The sequence below is a fragment of the Anguilla rostrata genome, chromosome 8 (assembly GCF_018555375.3).
Source record: "Anguilla rostrata isolate EN2019 chromosome 8, ASM1855537v3, whole genome shotgun sequence".
Taxonomy (NCBI): Eukaryota; Metazoa; Chordata; class Actinopteri; order Anguilliformes; family Anguillidae; genus Anguilla; species Anguilla rostrata.
Window position 1 is genome coordinate 35,381,733 of NC_057940.1, and position 14,418 is coordinate 35,396,150.

General features: G+C 41.4%; 1 protein-coding gene across 1 annotated transcript; it reads right to left on the reverse strand.

The window, feature by feature from the left end:
* Nucleotides 1-332: 332 nt before the first annotated feature.
* LOC135261527 (sodium channel subunit beta-1-like) lies at nucleotides 333-7,907 on the reverse strand. The gene is made up of 7 exons (XM_064347937.1): nucleotides 7,818-7,907; nucleotides 5,831-7,572; nucleotides 3,850-4,016; nucleotides 3,124-3,361; nucleotides 2,349-2,490; nucleotides 1,979-2,050; nucleotides 333-1,528 (listed from the first exon to the last, which is right to left on the reverse strand). Exons 2-6 carry the CDS (start codon nucleotides 5,886-5,888, stop codon nucleotides 1,984-1,986), a joined length of 672 nt encoding a protein of 223 aa, XP_064204007.1. The 5' UTR covers nucleotides 5,889-7,572; nucleotides 7,818-7,907; the 3' UTR covers nucleotides 333-1,528; nucleotides 1,979-1,983.
* Nucleotides 7,908-14,418: the final 6,511 nt, after the last annotated feature.

Here is a 14,418-nt window from a genome sequence, read left to right on the forward strand (position 1 = left end):
GAATTAAGAATGCTGCCATTCCAAAAGTGACGTAACATAATTCTGAATCCTAATGGGACTCCCACATTGCTAGATCTAAGTAGATACATCCCCTTTATTGTCTGTAACTGATTTAAAAGTACACTTTAAAAGTTGGTGAAATACTGCAAGATATGAGACATATTTGAGATGTGCAGTATTATGAGTTCTGCCTATACAACACATGTCTTTACACATACAATATATAGTGTCTTACCTGGTGTGCCATTTACTGTTTCCACAGCTTACCATACATTTAATTAATAAGAAAACATTCAATTCATTTTAGCACATACTCCACCACTGAGATATGGTTATTACATTAGACGATTTATTTAGGATAATACTTTGTTTTGCAGGCAGATTTATCATGTCTTCAGTCTCAAAGTGCAAAGTGAAATCATACTCTAAGACTAAAGAAAAAAATTAAATGCAGTCCTGTATAGGCTCTAATATATACCTCTTAAAATCTGTGGGGTAGGGCTTCTATTTATCGATAGCATAAAGTAACTGCAATGTTCATTATAACTGTCCATGCAAATATGAGCTGATAAGGAGAACTTAAAACAATAAAGCACACTGATGTCATGGAACATATTGATATTGTATCTGTTTCATTGCAACATGATGCCCATACTTGATGGAGGTAGTGTCGATATGTAGTTATAGAGTCAACATTGGCTCAGTACTGTCATATTCAACATCTTATGCATAGTATGTATATAATTTAACATTCATGTAAATTACATATTGCATACTAGCAATTGCAGTTGCTTAGTAAGAAAGCATTCATTCTAAAAGTATTAAAATTACAGATGACACTACAACCTGCCCCTCGCTTGGGGATTACATTCAGGTTTCTGTTTAAGCATAGCAGACAGGGAAAGATACTGATATATATTCATATATTACACATACTAAGTGTAAATCAGTGTACACCAGTCACCACTCACAACTGTCACACACTCTGCCCTTTTCAAATATCCCCCCTCTTAGACCTACACCCTTGCTTTCTTTGGGAGAGCAGTCTTACAGTTGCAAAAAAACTACTGTTAAACCACACCATACATCCATCTTGTAACAGATATTGCTTTGTTAAACAGTACCCATTTTCTAGCCTAACTTCTGTGATATGATCAAACTAGCTAGTGCAGGTAAGTTTGCTGTCTACAAAGATTACATTATCCTTTAATGGAGAGTACATTATTCTACATAGCTCATATCCATTGCTCTTATTGCATTAATACCTGTTTTTGTGCCAGACATGGTGAATTTATGCACTCGTGCTGTTTTTTTTCCCCTCTTTTTTTGCCTTCAATGCCTGTGGAAATGTATCCCATTTAACGTACAAAACGGTTTGAAAGTCCTCTTCACAACCTCTTCATGCAATGGTCGTCAAAAGAACCGGAAGTCTTTAGGTGGGCAGGTTGGTGGAAAGGCCGGATAGAAACACTGTAGATACGTTGGTGGGGGGGTGGTGTAAATCAGCGGGCATGTGCCCGGATTTGCCCTGAAATGAGAAGAACAGCATTGATGCGGTCAGTGTGTCCTTGGTGGTCAGAATGTTTTTTTGTACTTATAATGTGGATATTCTGCTAAATATGTGATGAACTGTGCAAAGTGGTTTTAATGCAGTACAGATGTTCTGTCATAACTTTAATGGCATTACTGCTGTGATGTAACCCACAAAACCGACTTGTGGTCCTGTGGTATCTTGCTCTTTGTGTGTGTGTGTGTGTGTGTGATTGTGTATGTGTGTGTGTGTGTGTGTGTGTGATTGTGTATGTGTGTGTGTGTGATTGTGTATGTGTGTGTGTGTGTGTGTGTGTGTGTGTGTGTGTGTGTGTGTGTGTGTGTGATTGTGTATGTATGAGTGCGTGTGTGTATGTGTGTGTGTGTATGTGTGTGTGTGTGTGTGTGTGTGATTGTGTATGTGTGTGTGTGTGTGTGTGAAACATACCTGTGTTATTCCGCCACCTGCACCCCCGCACAGTTGTCTTTACTCTCTGAGGCTATCGCTAAATACTCCGCCCTGAGAGGGATGAACAAAAGAATCAGGAGAATGAAAAGAGAAGTCAGTTTAAATACTGCTGGAAAACACACTGCAAGAGGGGGAGAGAAACAGAGGGATGTGGAATGGTGAGATGAATAGCTTTCCTGGTGAAGAAACAGACAACCTCCAGTAGGAGCAGGGCCGATGGAATTGATAGTGTGTGAAAGAAACCATGGACCAGTGTGAGAAAAGCAGGGATGAAAAGGACAGATGGAGGACAGGTACAGGCCAAAAGGGGATGGGGAGGGAGGGACAGTGGAGGAAGGGAGTCACTCACGCGCTTTCTCTCAGAGCCTCTTCTCCGGCCGCCGAGATCTTCCTGTAACAGTATATCATCTCCACCAGCAGCCACAGCTGGAGCCCGATGATGGAGACGTACATCATCACCTCCGACACGATGGACGCCGTCCCCCTCGTGGCTGCACAGAGAAGAGGCGAGTCCCTCGTGAACAAGGGCACCTGAGTCCAGGTTAGAATGAAACTGTCTGCTCATTCAAGAGCGGCTGCGCTCAGCAGGCCTCGTGTGAATCCACTGATCTTAATGTTACCTGGATCCATCAATGCAGTAATCTGGGTCTGTCATTATGCATACAGATGATATATGGATCAGTGAACTGGTGCTCATGAGCCAGCAGAGAGTTTGATATCCTAGTGCTGCTGATCAGCATTTGAGTAAATAGCATGTTAAGGGTTTAAAGGCTATTTTGTCGGTCATGTAAACTCAGTATATGTGTCTTGAATAATTTGATATACAATCTAAACTACCATATGCATGTATTATCTTTGTTCTAATAATACAGTGACATGGACTAAAATGATTTAAAATAGTGTCTTCTTTTTGTAAAACACAAATCTTAATGTTAGTATAAGTGAGCCAGCGCAAATTTAAAAATTTAAAATACATAGGCATTGTAAAGGCTGTAAAGGTTGTAAAGCTGGCGAGAAGTTTCTGCCAACCTGATTCAAGTGCTAATGGTACATAATAATTTGTACGCACACACACACACACACGCGCGCGCGTAACTTGTAAGGACCCTGACTGTCAGACCCACCTTTGGCCACCACAGTGAGGTGGATCAGCTTGCTGGCTTTGGTGGAGTACTCATAGTAGGGGTAGGTGAGGACGCGGTTAAACAGACAACGGTATGTGCCCGAGTCATTGAAGGTGACGTTGAGGATGTAAACGGAGGCATCCTGAATGTCATCCGTGTTTTTGCTGCCGTTCCAGTCCAATCGGTCCTCAAAACGGTCGTCCAAAATGGTGGGAGTCTTGTCTTCAAAGTTGTATATCTGGAGAGGTTCGACAGCTTACACACCTTCTGCAACCTGCTAACAAGTCCAAGCTTCACAGGGGAAACTGGAGCAGCCAGTAATGGGACAGTCAACTTTTCAGAACCACAAAATGGGTGGAGCCATAATAGGTCATTAATGACTCACTCATCAGAACCAATCCTACAGATTTAAGACCAGAGTATTTTGATTGGTTCAGATAAGTCTGTTTGCTCTACCCAATATGGAGTTGATGAAACTTTCTCCCATCACCAGAAGAACCCTGTTGAAAGCAGAGGCAGAGGCCAAAGTGCACGCAGCTCCTTTTCACTCTGCAGTCTACCAGCTGAGCTGCGCTGTTAGCATACCGGAAGACTGCAAAACTGCTACAGCTGACACAGGTCAGTCAAGCAGGGCATTAAGCAAAAGGGGTCAGTGAGCCACATCCGGACAAGTGGGATGTCTCCCCCTCCAACAGGTGGCGCTACTTAGAAGATGTAATCACTTACGTGAAGAAAGTCCTGCTCCCCTTTGGCCCGGAAGAACCAGTCAATAGAGGCGCTGCCTTCCACCTCCCCCCTCATCTTACAGGAGATGCAGCCCACCTTGAAGCCCGCCCCCACCACGGCCTCCGTGTCTGAGTCCACCTCCGCACAGGCTGCATTGCACAGGGATACTGCCACATGGGAAGAGAGGAGCGCAGAGACGGGGAGATATTTTTTAACAAGTTAAAAGACTACCGCATTGTGTGGGAGTGGGCAAGGAAGGCCCAAAGTCCCCGGAGGTGTGGTTTCATTTACACAGCCTTTAAACGAAACCATAAAACTCGATGCGGATCTTTATCACAATGGGGGGGAGATGTGGCTGTGGTATTTTATTTTTAAATTGCACGGTTGCTGTAAGTTGTGCCTGTAATTATCCAAAACCCGTGTAATGGATTAATGCAAATTACACACACTTTTTGAAAACAAATTTACATTCACTTCATAATAGTCTCAATAGGGACTTTTCGATTGCAACATCACAAATAACATAGGAACAGGTCTACACAAAACACAAGAAAATGCACACTACTTACACAGTATACAATGTTCAATATCTATGTGCTTGTGGACCAGCCCTCTGATAGCAAAATGTCCAATGCCCATTTTACTAGGAACAACATTAATTGCTTAAGCAAACATTTACATGTCCCACAAATGTCATACTACCCCTTGATAGCACTTCACAAAGAGAATTATGGTTATAAGTTACTGAGAATCATCAGAAAGGGAGGTAATGCCATTTTCTCAAGGCTGCAATATTACACCTGTCTTGAGGGGTGTAAAACCTTGCAGGGGCACTGGCTTTGGCTGCAAAAAAATGTATGTTAATAATGCTGTGGCTGTTAGCCTGAATATGGATATAGTATGCGCATAATGTATGTAATATGTAATATAGTAAGAATCAGACCCATTGAGGCTCAGCCTAGGAATTCCCATATCTTTATAAAGCAGGCTTTGTGACACAGAACAAGTGCACATTTCAGAAAGCCTCAACTGTGCTTCGCTCAAACCTAAATGTGGTATTGATGACTCCTTTGGCCATGCATTACTCATCAGTGTTAAAGGAACTCATTCTCTGCTCTCTTCAGGCTTAGTGTTAGTTCTCATAGCACACTAGAGGAATGTAATCAACAAATACTGGTTCAAAAGAAAGATTTGTCATTTTTCTCCAACCAATTTTTTTTTTATTTTTAATGAGGAAACTTTAGCTATTAGAGAGATAGTATGGCTTCAATCCCCAAATGGGTGGAGATAATGTGCTGTCAATCATCTGTTTTGAGGAACCAAAAAACTGTATAATTTGTTTAAATTAATGCTTCATATGGTATGCATATGGATAGCTAATAAAAGGAATAAGAAAATATCAATTTGAAGTAACTAATATTGTATTTATCATAACTATTTGAGTGACAATTTCAATCAATTCATTTGAAATCACAAGGATAATTTACAATACACAGCGAATGCTACAGGAAGCATAACTTAAACTTGATAAGGGCATAAATGAGAGTAGGCTATATTAAAATACGAAAATGAAATATATACAAAGGCCTTCAATTAATACCTAATTTCCCCTGAGGCGGTCCCTTTTCACGTGAAGGCAACTATCGTAATGTTTCCAGAAAATGCGCACACTGAAAAATTCGAGGGGACAGAATGCTGGTCACATTGCTTGTGATAGCTTGAGCAAATGTAGACTAATCTCATTATGTAACTAGTTACCGAGGTTGAATTCGTTGTCTAAATAAGTGACACAATCGAAGGAAAGGTCTTTACTGCAAGGATGCCCGCTATTTAACAACATTGATAATGGCATGAGAATGCCTAATGCAACTTAATTTGAGAGAGCAGTGATAAATGTTACACGGGTAATGTTGCAAACATGAAGCTACGCATTTGCTGTAAAAAGACACCATTTCTAGTATAATCGTATCAGAGGACTTACCTTGCAGCGCGCACAACAGGATCGGAATCAGCAGCCGCCGCACTGCAGACATGCTCATAGATCGAGGAGCGCTGCTTGTAAATTTGTAGTTTCAGCAGCTCAGCGCAGACGAATGCTCAGCCCCCGTTCCGTTATCTCAAACGATTATAAAAAAATATGATCTTTCGTTGTTTGTGTGGATTTTGTTTTCTTTTGCTCTATCTTCGGACCAGATTTCTCTGTTTGACTTGATGTTCTCGTGAAAAATTACCAATTTTATCGAAAAAGTTAGCCTATAGAGGTTTGGGACTACATTAAGTTGGTTCTGCGCAGTAAAGATGACAATATAACTTAGGTAAGATGTAGGCTAGCTTGTAGGATTCAGCTACTGAATCTGATTTCCGTTTTGCCGCAATGTAGCGTTTCAATGCCAAACTGATTAGGCTACTATTAATTAGGCTATTTCACGCGGAGATCCCCGAAGACTTTGCTATCTCTAAGGCTGGTTCTGGTGTTAAAAATAAAGAAATGTTTGGTGAATTTGTGTTTTCCTAGTCAATAGGCTACTTCATAGAGTTTATCGGCTGCAGCCACCCTTGCAGTGGCCTACGCAGGATCTATTTCCTGGCAGCTGAGTGTCAAAGGATTTTAACTCCGGAGTTTCTTTTAGGGAGAGTGTACAGTTTAATGGCACTGTTGGATGTAATAGGCTACTAGCGTTTAATCCATTAAGCCTGAACAATTAATTAGGCACATCTTAGATAAGCTACTATGAATTAGTGAATGAATTAATGAATGAATGAATGATCGAATTAATGAAGAGCAGCATGAACTTTACACTTAGAAGTGTTTGTACAAATGAATGCTTTAATAGGTCTACATTATTTCACAGCAGCCAGTTTTCAGATATCCACAATGGAGAACCATCAGGTCTCATAAAGTGATTTCTGGTTTTCCCTCACTCTTTGGCTCAAATTTTAATCACAGTTCATCATGCAAAGCATGTTATTGCTTCCGCCTTATTGCTTTTCAAAAATAGGCTATCTACGCCTATTTAGGCCTACATATCGCAGACAATGTCCGTATTTTCGCAGTTCGGTAGCAAATGTAATAAATCTTCCCTTTGCTTTATGAGTGGGAATGCATGGTCGGCTATGACTTGATTATGATCTAAAAACACTGCCCTGAGAATCTATTTATGTGCACCGAGCAATAAAAACATTTATTTTGTTATTCAGCTAGATTGCCGGTAGCTCATTCAAACTCGATTTTTTTTAAACGCACTACAGTTAGATAGGTAGCCTATTGTTCTTATTGTGTTAATAAACTGATTCTTCGAAAACGTCTATATCACAGTCAAACCCCTAAAAAGAAAATGCCCCTTTTGAAATCGAGCATTAGCCCATCAGTGACGCACATCCCCATTCGAATGGCACCATGCATTCATGTAGCTAATTTACGCAATTATACCCTAAAACATTTCATTTATAGTTTAAAAAGTTATGGATTTTAGCCTATTCCGTTGTTCTTTTAGGAACACGGATACATTACCAAAAATAGACTACCCTCTAAACGCGTACCCTCGCCCTAAAATTCAAGTGCATCAACAGAGGTCAACCTGAAGAACTAGCCTAAGGAGGTAGCTTATGAAGCGCTGAATATTCTTTCGTTTATTTTTCTCTGACCTACGTTTTTCGCGGTAATTGTATCCTCTTTTCCTTTACTGATCGTGGTTTATTTCCTTTTTTCTTCGATTTTCACTGCTGTAAAGCAAAAGACAGGTTTAGAAGGACTTTAGGTTCCTCGTCGAGATGCATCTGTCTATCCGTCATCTTGACCAGCTGAGGCAGGCAACAGAAGGGAAATATCTAGCCTACACGAACGCAACATGCGTAATATTTCGTATCATATATTATAGACATTAATTAAACATATTGTATCCTTAAAAACATTCCCCTATGTACATACATGCACCCCAGCGAAAACTGTCAGCTTCCACAAATCGTACCGTTTGCTCAGCCCCCTGAAATGTAGAGGCGCGGGCGAAGTGTTTGCTCTTGATGCATTGCGGTAGATGATAGGGAGAGGGACTGAGGTTAAGTTTGTTATTCGTTTTCGGCCGTCAATATCTTTTCAACAAAAACGATACATGTTTGATATAGATTCTCTATCAGTGCAGGTCACAAAATGCGATTTTTTTTTAAAAATGTCATTTTTAAAAAATCTAACGCCTCATTGGCACTTTTAATATTACGGTGACACATTTGAAATGATTGAAATGACGAAGTTAGTAGTTTACAACCTTTTTTTCTTTGCGTTGTTTTCTGCATTGATGATGAATATTAGCCTAATATTTTTTGACTCTGTAGCTGTAGGCCTATATCAGCATTGTGGATATTCAGGGACTGTCGTAAAACAATTCACTCTTCCCAAATCAAGCTGATCAATCCTTCTTTTATTGAGGTTTAATAACTTTTAAACATGTAACCTGTCAGCTTTTACTGGCATCTTTCATTGGAACTACTGTAATAGTTTTCTGTGCACACCACACTATGTAGTAGTGTAAAATCAACAGTGATTACATCAAAGACATGAATTCCAACTCCAATACACCACTTGTATTTTTTCATTTTATTTTATTTTATTTTTGGGCGGGGGGCACTTAATGTATTTTATAGGAAATTATGAACTGTAAATATGTCAATAGTTTACCACCCATAAACTGTAGCAGCCTAAAACCAATCAGCTACTTCAATAGATGTACACTAATTTGATCTCCAAAAAAATAACCCTAACTTAATTGATATTTCAGGAATTTTAGTTTTGTGACATTGTCAAGCTTCTCATCAATATAGCATAGCACTCTATAATTAGCTGTGTACATCAGAAACAATAAGTGTTGGGGCAATTATATTTACTAAAAAATACTTTGATTTCACATTAGTTTTGTTATGAAATATTGCCAGTTACCCATCCACATGCCACAGCAGACTAAAACCAATTGTATTTACATTGGGGACCATAGCTGTTGGTACACAATTAGATTTTTCAAACATAAAAAAAATGTTTCAGAAAAAAGAAAAAAAGAAAGATGGAAATTGGAAAAAGTGGGTAAAGCTTGGCAACAATGACCGGCCTCGTTTTCTTTGCCTGTGCTAATGCCCTGGCAACATCAGAATAATGCTGCATTCAAGGGTTAGTGTTTTGCCTCCTGGAGGATTGGCAACAGCAGAAGCGTTGGCAAGCTTTTCTTAACTTCTTTGGACTCTTCCTGGTAAGAGTGTAGGGATGATGGGGCCCTTCGTGGGGCACATGGCATGGAAGCACATGTTAGCGCAGTTGCGTATCCTGCTGTTGGGAGTTGGAAACCCACCCACGTTATGATCAGCTATTGCCAGACATCCACAGTGGTGAGACAGCTGGCTCAGTTTCAGCACTCTTGGGGCATCCTCTCCATGTCAGTTGGTGGCCTTCAGGTTCATGAACCAATGGAGCACCATCCAGGAATTTCTTAGACTATGTTACAGGTTAGTGTTGTTTACTGACTGAGAGACATGGATTTTTTTGCATTTAATTGGAATTTATTGGAGGCCAAGCACCAAGGGTGTGTAGAATCCCTAATGTGCTTGCTTCTTCTTTTTCTTCTTCTTCTTCTTCATCTTCTAATCCATCGACTTCTCGTCCTCGGCTTCAATCTCTTGCTGAAAGTGCACACCTCTCCTGTGCTCAAAAACTAACAAAATAATGCGAGAATGTCTGATATGCTTGGCAATTTATTGTGCATAACTCCCATGCAACTCTTAGGGTTAACTCAAACTCTAACCATAACCCTGGCTGTAACCCTAACCCTAACCCTATCTGTAACCCTAACCCTAATGCTGGCTGTAACCCTAACCCTAACCCTAGCTGTAACATTAACCTTAACCCAAAGCCTAGCTCTAACCCTAGCTGTAAACCTTAACCCTAACCCTAGCTCTAACCCTAACCCTATCCCTTACCCTAGCTCTAACCCTAACCCTAAACCTAACCCTAGCTGTAACCCTAACCCTAACCCTAGCTGTAACCCAAACCCTAACCCTAACCTTACCTGTAACCCTACCCCTAACCCTAGCTGTAACCCTAACCCTAACCCTAGCTGTAACCCTAACCCTGACCTTACCTGTAACCCTAACCCTAACCCTAGCTGTAACCCTAACCCTAACCCTAACCCTAGCTGTAACCCTAACCCTAACCCTAACCCTAGCTGTAACCCTAACCCTAACCCTAACCTTAGCTGTAACCCTAACCCTAACCCTAGCTGTAACCCTAACCCTAACCTTACTTGTAACGCTAACACTAACCCTAGCAGTAACCCTAACCCTAACCCTAGCTGTAACCCTAACCCTAACCCTAACCCTAACCTTACCTGTAACCCTAACCCTAACCCTAGCTATAACCCTAACCCTAACCCTAGCTGTAAGCCTAACCCTAACCTTAGCTCTAACCCTAACCCTAACCCTAGCTGTAACCCTAACCCTAACCCTAGCTGTAACCCTAACCCTAACCCTAGCTGTAACCCTAACTCTAACCCTAACCTTAACTGTAACCCTAACCCTAGCTGTAAACCAACCCTAACCCTAACCCTAGATGTAACCCTAACCCTAACCCTTGCTGTATCACTAACCCTCACCCTAACCCTAGCTGTAGCCCTAACCCTAACCCTAACCCTAGCTGTAACCCTAACCCTAACTCTAACCTTACCTGTAACCCTAACCTTAACCCAAGCTGTAACCCTAACCCTAACCCTTACCCTTGCTGTAAGCCTAACCCTAGTTGTAACCCTAACTCTAACTTTAACTATAACTGTAACCCTAACCCTAGCTCTAACCCTAACCCTAACTGATACACTAACCCCAACCGTAAACTTAACCCTAACACTAGCTCCAACCCTAACCCTAACCCTAGCTGTAACCCTAACCCTAACCCTAGCGGTAACCCTATCCCTAACCCTAACCCTAGCTGTAACCTTAACTCTAAACCTAACCCTAGCTGTATCTCTAACTCTATCCCTAAACCTAGCTATAATCCTAACCCTATCCCTTGCTCTATACCTATCCCTAACACAAGCTGATATCCTAACCCTATCCCTAACTGTAACCCTAACCCTAGCTTTGGCTGTAACCCTAACCCTTTCCCTAGCTGTAACCCTAACCCTAACTTTGTCTGTAACCCTAACCCTAACCCTAGTTCTAACCCTAACCCTAGCTGTAACCCTAACCCTAACCCTAACTTTGTCTGTAACCCTAACCTTAACCCTAGCTCTAACCCTAACCCTAACCCTAGCTGTAACCCTAACCCTAACCCTTGCTCTAAACATAACCCTAGCTGTAACCCTTAACCTAACCCTAACCCTAGTTCTAGCTGTAACCCTAACCCTAACCCTAACCCAGCTGTAACCCTAACCCTAACTCTAACCCTAGCTGTAACCCTAACCCTAACCCTAGCTGTAACCCTATCCCTAACCCTTACCCTAGCTGTAACCCTAACCCTATCCCTTGCTCTATACCTATCCCTAACACAAGCTGATATCCTAACCCTATCCCTAACTGTAACCCTAACCCTTTCCCTAGCTGTAACCCTAACCCTAACTTTGTCTGTAACCCTAACCCTAACCCTAGCTCTAACCCTAACCGTAACCCTAGCTGTAACCCTAACCCTAACCCTAACTTTGTCTGTAACCCTAACCTTAACCCTAGCTCTAACCCTAACCCTAACCCTAGCTGTAACCCTAACCCTAACCCTAGCTCTAAACATAACCCTAGCTGTAACCCTTAACCTAACCCTAACCCTAGTTCTAGCTATAACCCTAACCCTAACCCTAACCCAGCTGTAACCCTAACCCTAACTCTAACCCTAGCTGTAACCCTAACCCTAACCCTAGCTGTAACCCTATCCCTAACCCTTACCCTAGCTGTAACCCTAACCCTATCCCTTGCTCTATACCTAACCCTAATGCTAGCTGATAACCTAACCTTATCCCTAGCTGTAACCCTAACCCTATCTTTGGCTGTAACCCTAACCCTATCCCTAGCTGAAACCCTAACCCTAATTTTGGCTGTAACCCTAACCCTAACCCAAGCTGTAACCCTAGCCGTAACCCTATCCCTATCCCTAACCCTAGCTCTAACCCTAACCCTAATCCTAGCTGTAAACGTAACCCTAACCCTAGCTCTAACCAAATCCCTAACCCTAACCCTAACCCTAGCTGTAATTCTAACCCTAACCCTAGACCTAACCCTAGATGTAACCCTAAACCTAGCGGTAACCCTAATCCGTAACCCTAACCCTAGCTACAAATGTAACCCTATCCCTAGCTGTAACCCTAACCCAAGTCTTAATCCTAACCCTATACTTAGCCCTAACCCGAACCCTAGTTCTATCCCTAACACTAGCCAAATCCCTAATCATAACTATTCCCATAACCCTAACCCAAACCCTAAGGTTAGCATTACAATTAGGGTTATGGTTTGGGTTACAGCAAGGGTTAGGCTTAGTGTTAGAGTTACAGCTAAGGTTAGGGTTAAGGTTACTGCTGCTGTTAGGGCTAGTGTTACGGATACAGCTAGAGTTGGGGCAAGGATTAGCATTAGGGTTAGCATTATGGTTACAGCTAGGGTTAGGGCTAGGGTTACAGCTAGGGCTAGAGTTAGGGTTACAGCTGGGGTTAGAGTTAGGGTTACAGCTTGGGTTAGGGGTAGGGTCACAGCTAGGGTTAGGGTTTGGGTTAGGATTAAGGTTAGGGTTAGGGTTACGGCTAGGGTTAGTGCTAGGTTTAGCGTTAAAGTTACGGCTAGGGTTAAGGTTATGGTTCTGGCTACGGATAGGGCTATGGTTAGCATTAGGTTTACGGCTATGGTTAGGATTAGGGTTTCGGCTAAGGTTATGGTTATGGTTACAGCTAGGGTCTGGGTCTGAGCTAAGGTTAGGGTTAGGGTTACGGCTATGGTTAGGGTTAGGGTAACTACTAGGGTTAGGGTTTGGGTCACGCCTATGGTTTGGGTTATGGTTACGGGTAGAGTTAGTGTTAGGGTTAGGTTTTTGGCAAGGGTTATATAGTCTTATACTATATCAACTCTTGCCATTTACCGGAGTCAAATAGTAGAGAATCAGCACCACCCAATGAACAGAAATGCTTAATTTAAAAAGTGACAAACTGCTATTTCCTTTTATTGTGATGGCGTTCAAGCATTTGTTGAAGTCTCTGATGTGACCACAGTCAGTTCGAGACTTTAGTTGTTTGTGGATAAGAAGCCAAAAAAAAGTATCGGTGAGGCTGGTTTATCGTAGCTTATATGGACGCTTATACTGGTTCTCCAAAATGTTCACTACGTTGTTCTCAGATAAATATTATCACACCAATGTTACATTATTAAACATATTTCAGTGGGCCTGGTTGGTAAGCATTTATACTCCAGGGCAACTATGCCTTTCCAATTGCCCTGAACAATCGCAGACCTTTCTTAAAATCTCAAATTAAAAGTTTCACACACGACTCAAAACAAAGAACAAGTTATTTTTGTTTCTAAATGCTTGGGCTCCCATCTGTCCAAAGTTAATGTAAAATGTGGTGAATACCGGGTTCTCACCACAGTGAGGGAGGTAAATACTATGGACATGTGCTGATTATAAGGCTTAGTCCTGATAATGTGTCAGTACAGGGCGTGTCGAGTAAACTGTGATTCTGTCCCATCTCTCAGCCAGCAGCAATTCTATGTGAAAAGCACTCCTGGGTGGGAGGGAAGGCTGTTATTTTGCATCTGTAATCAATGGTCATTACTGGGTGCCAGCGTCAAAGAAAGAATCATTCTTTGAACCGAGATTGCTGAATGGTAACCTTGTGAGAGCAAATGAGTGTGCTGCAGAAAAAAAGCCCATGTCCATCAACAATTAACCCGCAGCCTGAAGACTCGCACTCTTCAGACTGTAAACTACCAGACAAAATGAGAGATAAAGAACATGCGTCACTGCTCTGTCCCAGCAAACAGAGGTGATGGTATTACCGTTTAGATTAGATACAATTTTGCACAGCACACCTCACTCAGTAGACTTCAGCAAATAGACCAAAATATGGTTGTTAAAATATATATATATATTTTTTTTTTCTAACATTTTTTCTCTGGTAAATGCAAAGGCATACAAATTGCAGGGATTCTATGGGCTCAGATATCAAGCCCATTACTGTTCATGCTAACCTCAGCCTTGTGCCATTTCAAACTCATCTATGTAGAAATTCAGACTCTCCAATTCTCTGGAAAAATGATTCATATATATATATATATATATATATGTATGTATATAGTGGAAAGTGACATCTAAAACATTGATCCATAATCTCCCACCCCCTGGGTGTATATATATATATATATATATATATATATAAGCAGATCTTTGATTCAAGACATCATTTTAAATTGATATGCTCATTGCAAGCTGTCAGAATGTGACCTTGTCTGTCCCAAACGCTCAAGGCTTGTGACACATTTGATCAACGTTAAGGAGAACATTTACCCCCACCATTTTCCTTTTCAAACACAAGTACATAATATTCCAAACTGAAACTTGGTGATGCC